This window comes from Macrobrachium nipponense, chromosome 30 (genome assembly GCF_015104395.2).
Source record: "Macrobrachium nipponense isolate FS-2020 chromosome 30, ASM1510439v2, whole genome shotgun sequence".
NCBI lineage: Eukaryota > Metazoa > Arthropoda > Malacostraca > Decapoda > Palaemonidae > Macrobrachium > Macrobrachium nipponense.
Genome location: NC_087218.1, coordinates 70336406 through 70356581, shown reverse-complemented (window position 1 = coordinate 70356581; position 20176 = coordinate 70336406). Strand labels below are relative to the sequence as shown.

At 44.0% G+C, this 20176-nt stretch overlaps 2 protein-coding genes across 2 annotated transcripts in view; one reads left to right on the top strand and one right to left on the bottom strand.

Annotated features, from left to right (window-relative positions):
• LOC135202193 (selenocysteine insertion sequence-binding protein 2-like) overlaps positions 1-20176 on the top strand; it is an 85500-nt gene that overhangs the window by 11228 nt on the left and 54096 nt on the right. The window lies entirely within an intron of this gene.
• LOC135202582 (uncharacterized) lies at positions 14392-19784 on the bottom strand. Its single transcript, XM_064232091.1, has 3 exons — positions 16639-19784; positions 14728-14826; positions 14392-14508 (listed from the first exon to the last, which is right to left on the bottom strand). The coding sequence occupies exons 1-3, from the start codon at positions 19270-19272 to the stop codon at positions 14413-14415; spliced, it is 2829 nt and encodes a 942-aa protein (XP_064088161.1). The 5' UTR covers positions 19273-19784; the 3' UTR covers positions 14392-14412.

Sequence of the window (20176 nt, the reverse complement as noted above, 5' to 3'; positions counted from 1 at the left end):
GAAGGGACACTGCAAAGAATCTTTAGTAATGCCTACAGTGCATCACATGAGATGCACTGATGGCACTGCCCCCACTAAAGGGACTTACTAAACTACCAGGACATTTGAATGATATATACTGATTATACAACATTCCTTCCTTTCCTGATGCCATGGAGTGGGATGGGACAAGACCACATTACTATGCTTTTTGTCAGTCATCCAGCTTCTCACTGTTAAACCTCTTAAGAAAGTTTATTCCCTTCTGGCTTAAAAAATGGTAAAGTTCAAGTTTCTGTCAGATCAAGCCTATTCAGACACTTTTTAAACGCATCAAGTTAATATGAAATACATTACAAATTGTTATTCCACCTACTTCTCATTACCTCCAGGTTGTCACCTAAGATAACATGGTAAATTTCAACAAGCCACCTGGAGGCAACCACCAGGTGAATCAGGCAACTCTTTCTCTACCATAAAGCAGTTCACCTTTAACAATACGTATCAGTACATGTTCTCTGATATTTCCAAATGGGTCCCTTTAGTCATACCAATCATATCAGCATACCTATTTGGATAACCTTACCAACTCTGGCACTAGGTCAGAAGCTATGATCTCTGCAGTTCTATTTCTTAGAGTATGCTGATAACATGACTGACTTAGGCACAATACTGTTCTTGGCGTCATTCCAAACAGATATTCCCTGTCAGCTTGCATCGCTTCCCTACCCTAAATACTTAACTCAGGTGTCATGATGGTTTACACTATGTAATATAATGGATTTCTGTAAGGTTTTTGTGAATGCTCCATGCCCTTCTTCCTTCCCTTCCACTTTAATTAAGATGCATGATATGTTAACTGGCCTTCTAGTGCTGATGCCATAGGAACAGAGCAATGCTGTGTACCACTAAAACATCAAATTTGTTCCTAAAAATGTTATTGTTATAATACAATTAAGTTTGTTCATACTTACCTGGCAGATATATATATAGCTGTATTTCTGACGTCCGACAGAAATTTCAAAACTCGCGGCACACGTAGTGGGGCGGGTCAGGTGGTAGTACCCATTCCCGCCGCTGGGCGGCGGATATCAGGAACCATTCCCATTTTCTATTCATATTTATTCATGGCCCTTGTCTCCTGAGGGGAGGAGGGTGGGCATTCTAAGTATATATATCTGCAGGTAAGTATGAACAAACTTAATTGTATACAATAACATTTTGTTCATGAAACTTACCTGACAGATATATATATAGCTGAATCACACCTTCGGATGGTGGGTAGAGACAGACTAGGATTTTTTAGGAAATTTAAAATAAAATAAAAGATTATCTTATTGGTTCCTTACCTGATAGCAAAGTAGACTATGTGATTACTGTCACCAAAAGCCTGTGCTTATGCTTTATCAGAGTTGCCAGCCAGGTGTTGACCTGTAGTGCTGGTGCTCTCTGGATGCTCTGTCAACGGGGGCGTGACCACAATGTGACAAGACCATCTAGGCAAACATATGGCAGTAACACAGCAACCGACCACCACCTGACCAACTAACGCAAAAAACCCCTGATATTAACACTATGGAATGGGAGATTTTCACAGAAGATCTCACCATCAACCACAAAACACAATAAACTAACCTAACTAAGCTAAGGGATAGGGAGAGAGCTACCTTCAGCCCCCAAAACTGTGTCTGCCGAAATGTAAGGTCCCAAAGAACTACAGTTCTCGTAAATCGTCCTCACATCCCGGAGGTAATGTGAGGCGAATACGGAATTGCTCCTCCAGAAGGTGCTATTCAAGAATATCTCTGATAGACATGTTCCTTTGGAAGGCAAGAGAGGTAGCTACGGCTCTGACCTCGTGAGCTTTCCACTTTAAAGAGGCTCATATCAGTCTTCTGGCAAGATGAATGAGCCTCTTTAATGACGTCCTCAAGAAGAAAGCAACAGCATTCTTCGACAACGGTAAATCCGGTCTCTTCACCGAGCACCAGAGATTACCTGAGGGACCTCTTATCTCTCTAGTCCTATTCACATAGAACTTGAGAGCCCTGACAGGGCACAGGGCTCTCTCTGGTTCTTGACCCACGAGACTCGATATTCCTTTGATATCGAAGCTCTTTGGCCAAGGATTAGACGGGTTCTCGTTCTTAGCCAAGAAAGAAGGGGTTCAACGAGCAGACAGCGCTGTCTCCCTTGAAACCCACTAGGCTACTGAACGCTTGGATTTCACTAACTCTCTTCGCCGTCGCCAGAGAAGTTAGGAAAAGCGTTTTCCTCGTTAAGTCCCTTAGAGAAGCCTTCATTGGTGAGAGGCTCAAAGGGACTAAGCATCAGATGTTTTCAATACCACATCTAAATTCCATGAGGGCGGTCTTGCTTGTGGAATTTTGGTAGTTTCAAACGACCTTAAGAGATCGTGCAGATCCTTATTGTCGGAAAGGTCCATTCCTCTGTGGCGAAAAACGGCAGACAACATACTCCTATAACCCTTGATTGTAGGAAACTGCCAATTTTTTGCACATTTCTTAGATGGAGAAAGAAATCTGCTATCTGATTCACAGAGGTCGTGGAAGAGGAAATTCCTTCCTTCTTGCACCATGCCCTGAAGGAAGACCACTAGACTGGTAGACAGCTCTTGAAGAGGCTCTTCGAGCATTAGCGATTGCTCTCGCAGCTGCCTTTGAAAAGCCTCTCGCTCTGGCCAGCTTTTCGATAGTCTGAACGCAGTCAGGGCCAGAGCGGAGAGGTTTTGGTGAAACCTTTTGAAGTGAGGCTGTCTGAGTAGATCTCTCCTCCAGGGCAACGTTCTTGGGAAGTCCACAAGGAACGTCATGACCTCTGTGAACCACTCTCTTGCTGGCCACATTGGAGCAATCAGAGTCAACCTTGTCCCTTCTGACGCTGCGAACTTTCTCATTACGTCCCCCATGATCTTGAATGGGGGAAAGGCGTAAAGATCCAGGTCTGTCCAGTTCCAGAGCAACGCGTCCACTGCAATTGCCCCCGGGTCCATAACCGGGGAGCAATACAGAGGAAGTCTCTTCGTCCTCGATGTAGCGAACAGGTCTACTAGAGGACGTCCCCACAATTTCCATAACTTTTGACAGACTTCCTGGTGCAAGGTCCATTCTGTTGGCAGAAGCTGATTCCGGCGGCTGAGAAGGTCCGCCCTGACATTCTGAACTCCTGCCACGAATCTTGTCAGGATCTTGATGTGCCTTGCGTCTGCCCATAGTAGAACTTCCTTCGCCAGGAGAAAAAGGGATCTGGAGCGAGTCCCTCCCTGATTCTTTAGATACGCAAGGGCTGTGGTACTGTCCGAGTTGACTTGAACAACCTTGCTGACAGTTTCCCTTCGAAGAACTGCAAGCGACAGGAATATCGCTGCCAGTTTCCTTACATTGATGTGCCAGGCTACCTGTTCCCTCTCCAGGAGCCTGACACTTCTTCCCCCCTAGTGTGCTCCCCAACCGGCAGTGGAAGCGTCTGAGAACAACACTAGGTCGGGGCTCAGAAGATTTAAGGAGAGGCCCTCTCGTAACTTCTGAGGGTCGAGCCACCATCTTAAGTGAAACTCTTACATCGTTGGAGATCCTTAGGATCGCATTCAGGTCCCCTTTCGACTTCCATTCTTCCGCAAGGAAGAATTGAAGAGGCCTGAGGTGCAGTCTTCCCAGCGAGACAAACTTTTCTAGTGAGGGGGAAATGGTGCCCAGCAGACTCATCCACTCCCTCACCGAACAAGCTTCTCTCTTAGGAAGGCTGCGACTTTCTCTAACCCCAGTCGCTGGACGTTCCTGGGATGGAAACGCCCGAAAAAGCCACTGAATCCATCTGAATCCCCAAGGTACACGATGGACTGTGTCGGGGTCAGATGCGACTTTTCGGTGTTGACCAACAGACCCATAGAGCTTGCTAGGGCTAGCGTAAACTGAAGGTCCTTTCAGACACTTCTGCCTCGACGACGCTCTGATCAGCCAATCGTCGAGGTAGAGGGATATCCTGATTCCTGACGAATGGAGCCACTTCGCTACATTCCTCATAATCATTGTGAAAAAACCATCGGGGCCGTGCTGAGACCGAAACAAAGGGCTCTGAACTGCCAAACCCTGTTTGTCCAAGACGAATCTCAGGTACTTCCTTGACAGAGGGTGGACTGGGACGTGGAAGTATGCGTCCTGCAGGTCTAGAGACACCATCCAGTCGCCAGGTCTCAATGCTCCCAGCACCGACTGAGGCGTCTCCATTCTGAACTTTACTTTTCTTTTTCTACAAAAAGATTTAGCCTGCTCACATCCAGGACCGGGCGCCAACCTGATGACTGCTTTGGCACAAGGAAAATCCTGTTGTAGAAGCCCGGTGACTCTAGGTCCAGGACTTGTTCCACCGCTCTTTTTTCGACCATCTGGTCTAAGAGATCGAAAAGAACCCTTTTCTTCTCTCCCTGATAGGATGGAGAGAGGTCTCTGGGAGTCGAAGTCAAAGGAGGAGGATGAAGAAAAGGGATCTTGTACCCCCGTTCTACTATCTTGAGGGTCCAAGGGTCCCGCTCCTCTCTGCCTCCAAGACTCCGCAAAGAATTCCAGTCTGGCCCCGACTGGTGTCTGAAGGACGAGATCTTCACTTGCTGGTTTTCGGTTTGAATGAAGCTCTTCCTCTTGAAAAACCTCTCCCTCGGGGAGCCTGCTCTCGAGGGGGGTGCCCCGCGAAAGGGTTTGACTTTCTTCTGGGGTTTGCTGAAAGTTGACGTGGAAGGAACCGCTGGACGTCTTGAAGATTGAACCAAGAGGTCCTGGGTCGCCTTCTCTTGCAAACTCTGTGCCAGATCCTTTACCATAGCCTGGGGGAAGAGATGGTCCGAAAAGAGGCGCAAAGAGCAAACTCCGCTTTCTGAGCTGGAGATACCGACTTAGCCGTAAAATTGCACAGCAATGCTCTTTTCTTTAGGAAAGCAGTTCCAAAATTCGAAACTAGCTCCTCCGAACCATCCCTGACGGCCTTGTCCATACATGACAACACGCTGGACAGCTCCCCCAGACTGAGAGAATCAGGACTTCTAGAACTGACGGTCCAAAACTCCCAGACACAGTCTAGGAAATTAAAAACATTAAGGGTACGAAGAAGAGGCCCCTTCAAGTGGTGGTCAGTCTCAACTGGAGTCCAGGTCACCTTAGCCGACGCTAAGAGAGACCTCCTCTGGGCGTCCACTAAACTGGAGAAGTCACCCAACGCGGACGAAGGGACCTTTATCCCGACATCCTCCTTGGTCTCATACCAAACTCCTCCTTTCCCTGCGAGTCTAGAGGGTGGATGGGCGAAAGTGGTCTTGCCCTGATCCTTCCTTCTGGACATAAAGTCTTGGAGTTTCTTAAACGCCCTCTTGGTCGACAGAGACGTTTCATTTCGACGAATTCAGGGGTCTTTACGGTCTTGGACGACGAAAGTTGTGAGGGGAGGAGACCTAGGGGCTGTAGGCTGGAAACTTGTCTCCGAATGCTGAACGTAACAGCCTAACAAGAACCTTGTAGTCCGAGACAGCTGAAGCTACCGGCTGTTCTTCCTCTACGGAACTCCCTGGACTACTATGCTCCCCTTCCTCCCTAAGAGGAACTGGAGAACGCCTATCAGGAGAGGGAGTACGTCCCTTAGGCTCAATCCTGAATAAAGACTTCCGTTGGTTGGAAGTATCCCCTACAGGTACGGAAGCAGCCGTACGTTGCTCTTTAGATGCACGGACATCTTCCGAAAGAGAAGCATCCTTAGAAGCCAAGTTAACTGTCTAAACGAAGCTCCCCTTCGAAAGGAAGAGCGAGCTTCCTGAAGAGCAGCGCCAAAAAGCGTCCTGCTTAGAAGAGCGAGCGTCCTGCTTTGCAGGCTCCAAAGCGTCCTGCTTCGCTCGAAAAGCGTCCTGCTTCACACGGCGAGCGTCCTGCGGAGCGTCCTCAAAAGCGTCCTGTCTATGACCAGAAGCGTCCTGCTTCGCACGCCGAGCGTCCTGCCGAGCGTCCTTAAAAGAGTCTTGAACGAGCTCAAAGCGTCCTGTCTAGAACGCGAGCGTCCTCAACCGCTACTTGCCCGACCCCGAGCGCAAAGCGTTCCTGCTTCGAACGCCGAGCGTCTTGACGAGCGTCCTCTCCTGAGAGAGTAAAAGATCTGCTAGGAGAGCGAGAACGTTGACGATCCGGAAGCGGAGAGAGAGACGAGCGAGCTGAGAGAGAATGAGGCCGCTTCGTCCTCTTGACGGGCAGCCGAACGTCCTTCCTACGCCTAGACTCGACTGCTGCTGGCAAGTCCTCTGAGCCATCAGCGACGTAAGCTGGTCCTGAAGGGACACAAGGAGATACCTTCGTAGGTGACGAAGGAGCAAAACAAGAAGGGGCAGGAACTGAGACTGCGAGAAGGCGAGGGGCGAGGGGACGCCTCCTTCCTTCTAGCAGGTACAGCTATCTGCCTCTCAGGTGAACACGCCTGTGCGTGGAAAACTAACGTCCTCATCGGTAGAACGCCTTCCTCTCTTCTGAGGAGGAAAGGCGTCATAAGCGTCCTCTGACGAAAGAGGAGACATAGGACGTGAAGCGTCTCAAAGCGAAAAGTCCTTTTCAACGGACGCGAGTCTCTCCGAGCGCTCCACCCCTTGCGCGGGGAGGACGCTTCGGAGGACGAAAAAGCAATCTTTCAGGATACGCGCTCGTGCGCGCTCCTTGGCAGCTGGGATTTAGCAACAAGGCCTGCCGAAGGGACGCCAGATCGGTGGGGAGCCCCCGTAACCCTCTTGCGGCTTTCGACATACCCACTCCTGAGTCCTGGGAGTCCGATAGAGGTCTAGGCCTAGAGGCATTATGGGGACCGATCTGACGCCCCCTCCACACACTAGGGGCACTGACACAAACTTTCACTGGGCCGGTTTTCTAGGGCCAAAACTTTAGATTCAAGAGCGACGAATAGGACTCTAGAATCAGAGAAAGGGTGTTACCTTCTCCAGAACAGCACTGGGGCCCGAAGGCAACAAAAACAGGATTAGGTTGGGCAAAATCTACTGGTGTTAGAGGAGGAGAAATGTTACTATCCTTACCTTTAGTAGAGCTGCCCTTAGAGGAAGACCTCCTGACTCTATCGCGCTCTAATTTACGCCGATAGGTCTCATACATCCTCCATTTATCATCATCCAAATCCTTACATTCATTGCACCGCCGATCATACAAGCCACGCAAACATGCCCCCTGCAATCCATACAAACTGTGTGAGGATCAACTGAAGGTTTAAGAAGCCTCACCTTACATTCAACTCCTCACACACTCTGTAACTTCCCGAACTTGATCCAGACATACTGAATCTAGAAAAGCAATCCAAAATCAAAAACCAATCCACTATTCCGCGTGCCAATCCAACAATCCAGAAGTCGATACCAAAAGTCAATCAGATAATATTAAGCGAGATAATGAAAAAATCCTAGACGGAGGTACTGTAAACAGATGTTTGCAGCACCGGCGACAGAAAAAATATGAATAGAAAATGGGAATGGTTCCTGATATCCGCCGCCCAGCGGCGGGAATGGGTACTACCACCTGACCGCCCCACTACGTGTGCCGCGAATTTTGAAATTCTGTCGGACGTCAGAAATACAGCTATATATATATCTGTCAGGTAAGTTTCATGAACAAAATGAAGTTTTTATGTTAAAACAAAGTTTAATGTATACTTACCTGGCAGGTATATATATAGCTATATTCTCTGTTCCACCTGGCAGAAATTTTCAAAACTCGCGGCAAACGCTAGTAAACCTATTAGTAGTTCAGGCAACCACCACCCCGTTACCGTGGCGCTAGCGCTAGGAACCGTTCCCAATTGGGCCAGATTTTCTCTGAACCCTGTCTCCTGAGGGGAGGAGGGTGGGAATTAAATTATATATACCTGCCAGGTAAGTATACATTAAACTTTGTTTTAACATAAAAAACTTCATTTTAATGTATGACACTTACCTGGCAGGTATATATAGCTGATTGACACATTTGGAGGTGGGTCAAAGACAGCAACATTATTAGAGTATAAAAATATTATTAAAATATTATTAAAACTCTAGGTTCCTTACCTGCTAAGGTAGCTGACTTCATAGGTCCTGCCTCTAAGCCTGCTTAAACCTTAGGAGCTCTCAACAAGGAAGTGTCCTGTATGTTGAAGAAGCTAAGACTGGAACTGACAACTGGACGTGACCAATGTGTTGACAGAACCGTACAGCCCTCTTATGCCACGGCATTCAAGCTAGTAATAGATCATTTACCTGAACTACACACACACCATCACAAGATAATACTAACAAGACTGATAAAAGTACCGAACACTTTTCTCAGACGACCAAAAACAAACACCATCACCTAATAAAATCAACTAGCTTAAAAGAAGGTTATGGGGTAGTAACTCCTTTGCCCAATACTGTACCAGAGGACACGTATGGACCTAGCGTCTGACAATTATCAAAGGTTTGTCTGAATATCCCTAAGATAATGAGACGCAAATATTGAATTAGTTCTCCAATATGTGGATTCAATAATTTCCTTGAGGGCTAAATTCTTTTTAAAAGCTAATGAAGTCGCAACTGCGCCTGACTTCATGAGCCTTCACTTTCAAAATACCAAAGCTCTGCTCTTGACACAACATATGAGCTTCTCTAATCAACTCTCTCATGAAGAAGGCTAGAGCGTTCTTCGTCATGGGTCTACTGGGGTCTTTAACTGAACACCACAGAGCATCAGAATTCCCTCTGATATCTCTTGTTCTTTCCATATAAAAACGCCAATGCTCTCACTGGGCAGAGAACTCTTTCTTGCTCGTGACCCACTAACTCAGACAGACCCAAAACTTCAAAGATCTTTGGCCAAGGATTAGCTGGATTCTCATTCTTGGCCAAGAAACCTTCTTGGAATGAACACATGCGTTGCCATGTCTCCATCCCACCTTCTTCGATATGGCCTGAAGCTCACTAGCTCTTTTAGCGGTTGCCAAAGCTACTAAAAAGATAGTTTTCTTTAGCAACATCTCTCAGAGAGGATTTCTCTAAAGGCTCGAATTTGCTAGAAGTTAAATACTTCAAGACCACATCGAGGTTCCAAGCAGGTGGCCTGCATTGTGGTTGTTTCTTTGTACCAAATGACCTAATCAGATCTCTAAGGTCTAAGTTATTCGAGATGTCTAGATCTCTGTGTCTAAACACTGAGGTTAGCATACTTTTATAACCTTTGATTGTCGAAACTGACAAACCCAATTCCTTCCTCAAGTATAGAAGGAAATCTGCGATTTGGGTCACAGAGGTACTGGATGAAGACACTTTCCTGTTCTTACACCACTTCCGGAAATTCTCCACTTCGACTGATATACTGTGATTGTGGAGGTTCTTCTGGCTCTAGCCACTGCACTGGCCACCTCTCTAGAATATCCCCTCGCTCTGACAAGACTTTCGATAGTCTGAACGCAGTCAGACCCAGAGCGAGGGTATTCTTGTGAAACCTGTCGAAGTGGGGTTGTCTGAGTAATCTACTCTTAGAGGAAGAGTCCTTGGCGTATCTATTGTCCATTCCAGTACCTTCTGTGACAACTTTGGGCCGGCCAAAATGGGGGCTATTAAGGTCATCCTCGTTCCTTGGCTCTCCCTGAACTTCTTCATCACTTTCCCCAGTACCTTGACGGAGGAAAAGCGTACACATCTAAGTTTGTCCAATCCATCAGGAATGCGTCGACCGCCACTGCTTCCTGGTCTGGAACCGGAGAGCAATAGGTTGGTAACCTTTTTGTTCTGGCTGTCGCAAACAGATCTACTACCGGACGGCCCCACAACTTCCACAGGCTCTGGCAAACCTCCATGTGGCAACGTCCACTCCGTCGAGAGAAGTTGTTCTCTTCTGCTCAACAGGTCCGCACTCACATTTTTTCTCTCCTTGTATTAAACTGGTGAGCAGCACGACACTTTCCTCTTCCGCCCAAAGCAGAACTTCCTTTGCCAGCTTGTAAAGGGGAAAAGAATGAGTCCCTCCTTGTTTGCGGATGTATGCCAGAGCCGTGGTGTTGTCCGAGTTGATCTGCACTGTCTTGTCTCGAATCAACTCTCTGAAGTGCTTCAAGGCCAAGAAAATTGCCATCAGTTCCTTCCTGTTTATGTGCCAACTTGTTTCTTCCTTGCTCCAAAGTCCCGACACCTCTTGAGGGCCTAATGTCGCTCCAACCCGCGTCCGACGCGTCGGAATACAAGACGAGGTCTGGGCTCTTCTGCTGAAGCGACATCCCCTCTTGCTAACCTGCCTGGAGTTAGCCACCACTTTAATTCCTCCTTCACTTCGGCAGGAATTAGAAACTGGAAGGAATCCAGTTGCAATTTCTTGGCCATGAATCCTTCAGGAAAAACTGTAGAGGTCTCATGTGCAGTCTTCCTAAAGAAATGAACCTTTCTAGTGAAGAGTGTGTGCCCAGTAGACTCATCCACTCTCTTGCTGAGCATCGGTCTTTCTTTAGAAAGTCCTGCACCTTCCGAATGCTTATTGGGCTTGCCTTTCGGGGGACGGAAAAGCCCGAAAAGTCACTGACGATATCTGAATCCCCAAATAAAACTATCTGTTGTTGGGGATTCAATTGAGACTTTCCCATGTTTACCACCAGACCTAGGTCTTTTGCTAAGTTCAATGTTTGATTCAAGTCCTCCAGACATTGACTTCTTGATTGGGATCTTATCAACCAGTCGTCCAGATAAAAAGACACTCTGATCCCTCAAAAATGCAACCATCTCGCCACATTGGACATCATCCTCGTGAACACTTGGGGGGCTGTGCAAAGGCCGAAGCACAGGGCCTTGAACTGAAAGACCCTGTCCTGAATCACAAACCTTAAATACTTCCTGCTTCCTGGATGAATCGGAATATGAAAGTATGCGTCTTGTAAGTCCAGGGTCACCATCCAGTCCCTGGACGTACCGCTGCCAGTACTGAATCGTTCGTCTCCATAGTGAACTTGGTCTTTTCTACGAAAAGATTCAGTTGACTTACATCCAGAACTGGCCTCCAACCTCCCGAGGACTTTGCAACCAGGAACAACCGGTTGTAAAATCCCGGAGATTCGTGATCCAGAACAGGCTCTATGGCTCCTTTCTCTAGCATGGAAGCTACTTGCTCCCACAGAGCCGCTTTCTTCACTAAATCGTTGTAATTTGCCCGAGGGCTCTCGGAGATGTTGCGAGAGGAGGTCTCTTCAAGAAAGGAATCTTGTACCTTCCCGAGCTACGTTGACAGCCCAGGGATCTGCCTTCATGTTCTGCCAAACTTCCCAAAAACCTTGAAGTCTGGCTCCCACTGTCATCTGGAGGACTGATATCTCATTCTTTAGAGGTGGTCTTGGCTCCTCTTTTAGTGGGTACTCTCTTACCCCTAAAGGCGGGTCGAGCGAATGTTCTGCCTCGAAAGGGCTGTTGCGAAGGCCTAGTTTCCTTTGGAGTTTTTCTTAACCAACTTGGATGGTAAGAACTTCTTAACTGAAGACGAGAGAAGATCTTGAGTGGCCTTCTGAGAAAGGAGAGAGCTATATCCCTAATCACCTCTGAAGGAAACAGCTGTTTCGAAAGGGAGAGAACAGCAACTCCAATTTCTGAGAGTTAGAAACTCCTTTTGAAGCGAAAGAACACAACAGCGATCTCTTCTTTAGTACTCCTGCTGTGAACAAAGAAGCCAGTTCATTCGTTCCGTCTCTCAGAGCCTTGTCCATGCAGGACATAATGCTCTTAGCTGTTTCTATATCCTGCGAATCCTCTTCTTCTAGGGAGTTCGCCAGTGCTCCCAAAGACCAATCTAGGAAATTGAAGACTTCGAAAGTCCTAAAAATCCCTTTAAAAAGATGGTCAAACTCGGACGAAGTCCACCAGACCTTAGCAGACTGTAACGCCCTGTCTGCGTGAGCTGTCTACTATACTGGAGAAGTCCCCCTGGGAGGAGGCAGGTACTCCCAGGCCTGACTTTCTCCAGTAGCGTACCATACTCCTGACTTCGATGCTAACTTAGCTGTGGAAAGCAAAAGAGTATTATCCCGCTTCTTCTTATCCTTCATCCAGTCATTCACACGTTGAAGGGCCTTCTTCGCCGAAATTGACAGAGTCATCTTAAGGAAAGAGGACTTCTTTGGAGTCTAGTCTTGGAAAACTGCGATAAGGGAGATAAAGGAGCTGTCGGTTTGAATTCCCCTTCAAAAATAGAAAGAAGACGTGAAGTCAGAACCTTGTAATCTGAAGAAGGTTCCGTATTCTTTGCCTCAACTAATTCCAATTCCTCTTCTGCTGAAGAAATGTCTTGCAAATCACTGTCGTGTTGACGCTTCGCTGACGGAATAACGTCCTGCCGCCTGCGTCCTGCGGCTAACGAAGAATCGGCGTCCTGCCGCCTCTCGATGTCCTGCCGCCTGCGTCCTGCGTCCATCGTAGACACATCTGCTTCCTGTCGCCTGCGTCTTGCGACCACAATTGATCCCGAGTCCTGACGTTTGCGTCCTGCTTCTTCTGAAACCATTTTCTTCTTCCTGCGTTCTGCGTCCTGAATAACCAAGCGATCGCCTGTCCTCGTAGCGCCAGTGCGTCCTGCGTCCTCGGCGAACGCGTCCTTGTCTTCCCTCTTAGAAGACTTAACGGGAAGAAAATCGTCCTTCCGCCTCGAAGATGCCTGCACAGGCGCATCCCAAGACTTCACAAGAACTGCCAGCTTGGACTGCATTTCCCTTAAGAAACCCTTCGTACTATCTTCCTGAATGGCAGAGGACGAAGGAGGAGGATTACGAGCGGGACTGCGACGTAACGGAGAGCGATCTTGTACTCTACCCGACGGAGATAGACGAGGGGAAGATAAACAAGAAGATGGAGGAGAGTCTCTCATCGAAATCCAAGGACGAGAAGGTGCCAGGTACTAAGTCCTCTTTAGCACGAAAAATCCTCTTCCTCTTGATCGGAACTGCGTCTCCGTCTTCCGAGGAGGACAACACCTCAGGACTACTCCAAGCCTCACGATCTTGAGCATGTCTCTCGAGAGTGGTTGATGTCCTGAAAGTCCTCTTGAGGGGGCGAGACACAACTGCATACCGACGTTCCCGCTCGGAAGTCGAACCATCCGAGGACGCACACTTCCCAGTTACGCCTTTTCTGCGGCGAACTGCAACAGCCTGGGAACTTGCAACAGGACTGTTCGAAGGGACGCCTGACCGCGACAAAACCTCTCTCGCCTCCCTTCGACTGTCAACATGCCTTCTCCCTTGGGTCTGGGAGCTTGACAGAGGTCTAGGTCTAGGAGCACGAGAGAGACGATCAGACGCCCCCTCCACTACACTTTCACTGACATCAAAAGCACTAACTTTATCCGTAAGTCGCTGTATCTGGTCGCCCATGGACGCAAGGGCAGCGAACACCTTCACAATTTGTGTATCGTTCGCCTCCTCCGATACAGCAGCGGGCGCAGGAGATACCTGGGGAGAAGGAAACTACCAATTCTACGTTAGAAGGAGCTGGAGAGGAAATACATTCACTCCTTTTACTAGAAGAATTCGACTTCTCACTACGAGAAACAGATCTCCTTACACGATCTTTCTCAAGCCTTTCAACATATTTCATAAATATCTTCCATTCCTTCTCTGATAAATTCTCACATTCAAAGCACCTATTCTCCCAAGTACACACATTCTCTCTACACTTCTTACAAATGGTATGAGGGTCGACCGAAGCTTTCGGCAACCTTACCTTACACCCCTCTTTTACACAAACTCTAAACATACTTCCAGTATCAGACATCTTTAAAGAACAATCCAAAGCGAATGCCAAGCTAACGTTTCCGAGTACAATACCAAAGATCCATGAAAAGTCAGCAACGAGAATGAAAATCCTAGCAGGGAACCACCAACAATGTTGCCGGTTCGGCTGGCAGAGAAAATCTGGCCCAATTGGGAACGGTTCCTAGCGCTAGCGCCACGGTAACGGGGTGGTGGTTGCCTGAACTACTAATAGGTTACTAGCGTTTGCCGCGAGTTTTGAAAATTTCTGCCAGGTGGAACAGAGAATATAGCTATATATATACCTGCCAGGTAAGTGTCATACATTAAATGTTTATTTTAATTTGCTTTTATGTGATGTAAATATTAGGACTTTCAGGACAGAAACATGCAATCTTATATGATTTGCATGTTACAAATCATACCCAACATAACTAATATAATCTGGTGTTTTGTTCATAAGATCAAGAGTTAAGGAAAACTATGTTTTTTTTTTTTTAACTTCTAAGATGGATGCGATACAAAATAGTAGAATAACCATAAATGCGAATATCAAAAACATCATTGCATCTAAAGCAGCAGGGAAACATTATTCACATCTAAAGCAGCAAGGAAACATTATTCACATCTGAAGCAGCAAGGAAACATTACTTACATCTAAAGCAGCAAGGAAACATTACTCACATCTAAAGCAGAAAGGAGGCTTCTTCTCTTCTGGTTTCTTTCCCTAGCATCAGTTTTACTGGTTTGATGCTTAATAATAAAAAACGGAAAAACAGAAACATTAATAATTCTCCCACATTATAAAGGAAGTATACTAGATTACAGTATATGCAATAAGAAAATGCTCTCATTTCTTTTAATTGTGTTGCTTTCTTTGGGAGTAAATCTTTATATCAGTTAAAGATCACTAATACTACTATTTTTATACTGTACAGGTTTTAGAAGAAATATATTTGATACTGTACTCACATCCAAAGCAGATAAGAGGATTCTACTCCTGTTCCGGATTCGCTCTTTAATAGCCATGGTTACTGGATCAAAGTCAACCTGATTAATTGTCTTGGTTTGCTGTCACAAGTAAAAGGCACAAAACCAAAAGAAATTTAATAACTACAATAAAGAAGTTCCAATTATTTGAGCTAATATCAATGAAGTCATTCAGTAAGTACAAATAGTATGTATTCTTGTTTTATGCAGTTAGTACAGCAACCCATGCAAGAGTAGAAATGTGACTAAGTGGTATCATTTAACTATTTGATAGTAATATGTACTTGCTGCAAAAGTGTTAAAAACTTGAAGTTACATCAGGAAAGCTTAAGCTTCCTACAAATAATTATGTATTACTCTACAAAACATGTACGTATTTGCTTGCCAAAATGACATTTTTGTTGTATTTCACATCCAAATGTGAGAAACTTATAGTTTTGGAGAATGTAACCTACAACTTCTGAATCATCTTCATTGACATGAGTCACTTACTGTTGTCTTTCCCTATCATTTGCCTTGATTACAGCCGATTTTAAGTTTCACGGAGCTAGCACTCTGGACACTTTTATCCCTCTCATAATACATACTGTGCTCTCTGGTAACTTAGTAAATAAGGTGAAGCCAGGGCTTCTTGAAGTATGAATTTTTTTTTCCATTTGATGAGAGATATAACAAATATTAGCTCAAATGGACATATGAAGGAATCTTATTTCATAACATAATCAGGGCAGCAGCAAGTGTGAAACTACAAAATAACATTAGATGGAGCTGTGATCACAAAACCAACTGTGTGACAAGCAAAAGCATTCAATAGGTGGTTCTTGAGCTCTTATTCAATCACAGTGAACTATGCTATGTTCTTCCTTTAGACAAAGAACACTGCCTGTATATTAACAGTTCTTCCTTTTGATATTATTCTAACCTACCTCAAAAGTAAATGCACGATAGCATCAAAATTTGCATGGTTCATTATTATTGTAAATTTCATTAAAAAAAATGGACATAAGTGATGCCTAACATTGAGATTTAAAATGTGTATTTGCTGATTTACCTTGGATTCATAAATTCTATATACAAATCTTTAAGCAGTTTTGGCCAGATTTTCCCAACCTCTTGATTGCTATTAAGCAGAAGGATATAAACCCTAAAAAGGAGATGAAGCAGTTATATGCACAGTCATTGCTAACTGGTCAGCGTACTGCTTGCATGAACTTGAACGATCCACATCATGCACCTCACATGTACACATTAAGAGAGTTAATTAGACTTCCATTATTTACGATGGGAGTGGTATTTATATTTTATGGAAAATTCCATCAAGAAAAATTTGAGAAACTATAAATACCAGAAACTACAGTAATGTTCAGACAATAAGAACTAAGCATGCCTCTTTCTTCTCAAGTATGGTAAGGAAACTTTAAGATAAAAGTAGCACTAGACACTTGCAACATAAAACAACATGTCAGCAAATCTCTGCTGATGAACAGTGAAGATAAAATAGAAACAGATTTTTTGAATAGGCAAAAATACAGCAAAATGGATGGAAAAAGTTTGGTATTTAATGAACTCTGCTTTCTACCTGTATTTCATACATGAAATGCTTGGCAGCAACTACTAGACACCACCAACCACCAATAATCAAACTGTGAATTTATTCAGCATTCAAAAGATAGTCTGATATGCTAAGTTTAGGAAAAACTTTAGTCTAAATCTACTGGTGAACATATGAACATGAATGTATGGGCTTTTACTTAGAAAAATAGACTCCTTTCATACAGTTACTAGCATCATTCTAATTGATAAAAATAAATTTGTAAAAGCTACTATTTTGAGAAATGCTTATACATAGTACTGTATAGCATTCAAAATCAGCTGAGCCTCTGACATACTTACTCTTTTAACATTCAGGAGATCCTTCTTTTTGACTTTCATTGTTACAGCATCCATGAGATTAAATTTTATTTCATCTTTGGTTTTCACTTTCTTTTTGTCGGGAGTCTGCTGAGTCAAATTTGATATATTCACTTTGGGAGTTTTTCGAGTCGCATCTGGGTTCTTTATCTCACGAGTTGGTTTCATTCCCGTTAACTTGCTGGCAGTAGTTAATAAAGCCTTACTATAACTAGGAGTACTGTCTGAAACAGATGTACCTGATGTGTCTTCTGAACCATAATTACCAAGTGTGTTTGCTTTTTTACCTTTACTTTCTTCTGAAAGAAAACTGGATAATGCAACATTGACTTTTCTTCGTGTGAGGTTGTTTTGAAATTTAACATCTTTGTCTTCTTTAGCTTTCAATTCATAGTGCCCCTCACCCAACATGATGGGTTCCTGAAGAACACTGCCTTTATCCTTTATTGGAGACTCCTTGTGTTTAGTTTCCTTGTTCTTACTGTCTCCTTGTAAACTTGGGTAGTTCTCAAAAGAGAACTGAAAATTCTCACGGCCTCCCTGAGATGGTTCTGCGTTGCGAACTTTACCTTTGGACACAGCCCCTGAAGCCTTCCCTGAGCGCTGATTTTGACCACGGTACATCAGTTCCAAAACTTCTTTGCTAACCATGGTCACCTTAGAGTCAGCCATCAGTTGGGCCTGGGCTGCCTTAATCTTTAACTCTCTCTTCCTCATTTTTTCTTCCTTAATCCTTGCCTTTTTCTCTGCACTGGCTTTCTTCGCTTTTTCATCTTTAATGGGGTGTTCTTTGGTAGCCAATGAGGCTGAAGACCTTTGGGAAATGCAATCATTGCTCTCTGGTGCATCTAGCAAAGCAATGCTTGAAACACTAGCAGAGTCATTAGATTTGCTGTTAAACGACTCCACTTCTGCAACAACATTCCTATCGTTGCTCCTTGTGGATTTATGACTTGGAAGTGATGACTCTTCAAAACTTTTTGACTTGGAACAATTATCTTTCCCTTTTTCTGCATTTTCTTGAATAGATTCTCTAACCCTTTCTTGGCCATGACTATATTTGTCAAGTCTATTATTTTTGGACTGGTTCTTCAGAGTTTTGTCACTCATCCTTAGGTCAGTTTTCTTTGTATTGTCATATTTGGGAATGTTAGGATATTTATTCTGTGAATCGTCCCTTTTGTTAATTTTTACTTCCTTATTTGATCTGTTGTTCCTGTCAGTGTTTGTCACTGCAATTTCCAATTGTTCTTTCAACTTCTTCTTCTTCTTCTTTTGTACTTGCCACTCAGTTGTACACTCCTCCATTGAAGAACCACTCGGTATCTTTGTTTTTAATTCTGACATGTTAGTTGTATTTTGCTTCAAGGTTACAGTATTCAAATGAGATGAGTTCATTCTAATGGAAATATCCCTTTGTTTAGAATATGCTTGACTTTCTGTCAGTTTTTTGCAACTCTTCAGTTCATTTCCCTCAAATTCCTTTGACTTGGTGTTCAGATTTCTCTCTTGTGTGTTTTCATCATATCTTTGATAACTTTGTGTATTCTTATGTCCATCCTTCCTATCAGTAGCATGACTATGACGCTCTGGTTTGTTTACAACAATGTTCATGTTAGGATATGCTGTATCCTTTGCCTCTGATATCATATTTTGTAATGAAACTGAACTTGAAGTTACATCTGTGAGACCAGGCTTGGAACATGAAGATTGTTTTTCATCATTATTTTTTATCCAGACATTATCACAATTATCTGAAGAGTTTTGGGATTGTGTGAATGAAAGTGATGGCCACTGTTCTTCAGAGTGTAACAAAGAGTCATTTTTAATTGTGTCAGCTCTCTCCCTTAAAGCCTCATCAATATTCTTCCTACTTAGAACTTTAGTGTAGCTTGCATCATCTTCATGCTTAAATTGGGTGGAAAATACTAAGCCCTCAACCTTTGTAACTCGATTTCCTCTAGTCGAGTTGGAAATAGCATTTGGTGGCTGTGAAACAGAATCAGTCTTGTTAGGAGAAAGTCTGTGCTTATAATTTTGTGGAGCATTAAATTCAGCACGTGCACTCTGAGTAATGCTACCAGACACCGCAATCTTTTGATCCAACCCATTTTTACTCCAAGCACTCTGCTCTTGACTAGAATTTTTTCTCCAGTTCTTTTTACGAGGAGATTCATCACCTTCAGACCTAATAAGACTCTGATGCAGTGACCGAGAATTGCCAACAGTTTCTACTTGGCTAGCATTTTCTCTCCAATTTTTCTTCTCCTTTAATGATGCATTTCTTAACTTTCCAGAATATTTTGGGTTAAAACCATCTTTCCCTGTATTTCTCCAGTTGCTGTTTGAAATTGGATAGAATGGCTTGTTTTCAGTTTGGCCACCTCTATATCTGTTTAAACCTGCTGTTTTTTCATTCAGAGATAATGAATGCACTGACTCACTTCTCCAACTCCCAGGGTTAAATACAACATGGTTCGAGCTGTAATTATGAGACTGTGAATACGACTGTGGTGTATAACTAGAGGTGGTATGTCCTGCATGCTGAGCTCCTGCAGAAGCATCAAGATTTTGAAATTCCCGCGGCACAAACTCTGGTACATCAGGAGACAGCATTTCCTGTTGATGAAAAAAAATTGATACAAAAAATTAATGACAACATAACAACATACTCAAACTGGAAAGAGCTATATTTAAATAGGTACTTTTAATAGAACTCTCCAGGAAATATTTATATGTACCTTTTAAACCAAAAGAGCTCTAAATTTCTGAAGCATTTCTGTGCCTCTAACTAACATAACTTGTTTACAATGTTTCCCCAGGTTTCATGCTGTTATCTTTTGTAACCACTGGACTTAATGAGTAGAAACAAAATCAAAACAAGTGGTTTACATTCAAATCAGTGACAATATTGGAGAAAGCTGAAAGAAAGGCCGAGAAAATTTGTAAAAATAGATAAATGTCAGTTTGGCTCTAAGCTAGAGATAACCCATCATGGCATTCGCCATAATGAGGTATTTGAGAGAGTACTATGACCCGAAATTAGATAAGCATGACAGTTGCAGATAGTGCCAGGTAGACTCATTAAACTACAGATATGACTACAGGTAGTCCCCGGGTTACAACGGGGGTTCCGTTCTTGAGACACGTCGTAAGCCGAAAATTGTCGTAAGCCGGAACATCGTCAAAAATCCTACAAAAACCTTACTTTCAATGCTTTGGGTGCATTGAAAACTACATAAACTGCATTCTTATGGCATTTTTCATCAAAAAACCTTCAAATATTGATTATTTTGCATTTTTGGTGTCATATTTCATCTGCCAGATGAGCGTTGTAGGCGTCGTAACCCTGGAACATGCATCGTAATCCTGGAAATAATGTCTGATGAATATAATTGAAAAGCATCGTAACCTCGGAATGTCGTAAGCCGAGACCGTCGTAATCCGGGGACTGCCTGTAAACCATAAAGTGACCCAGTATTTAGAGCAAAATCAGAGATCACAGAAATGTTAAGAAAAA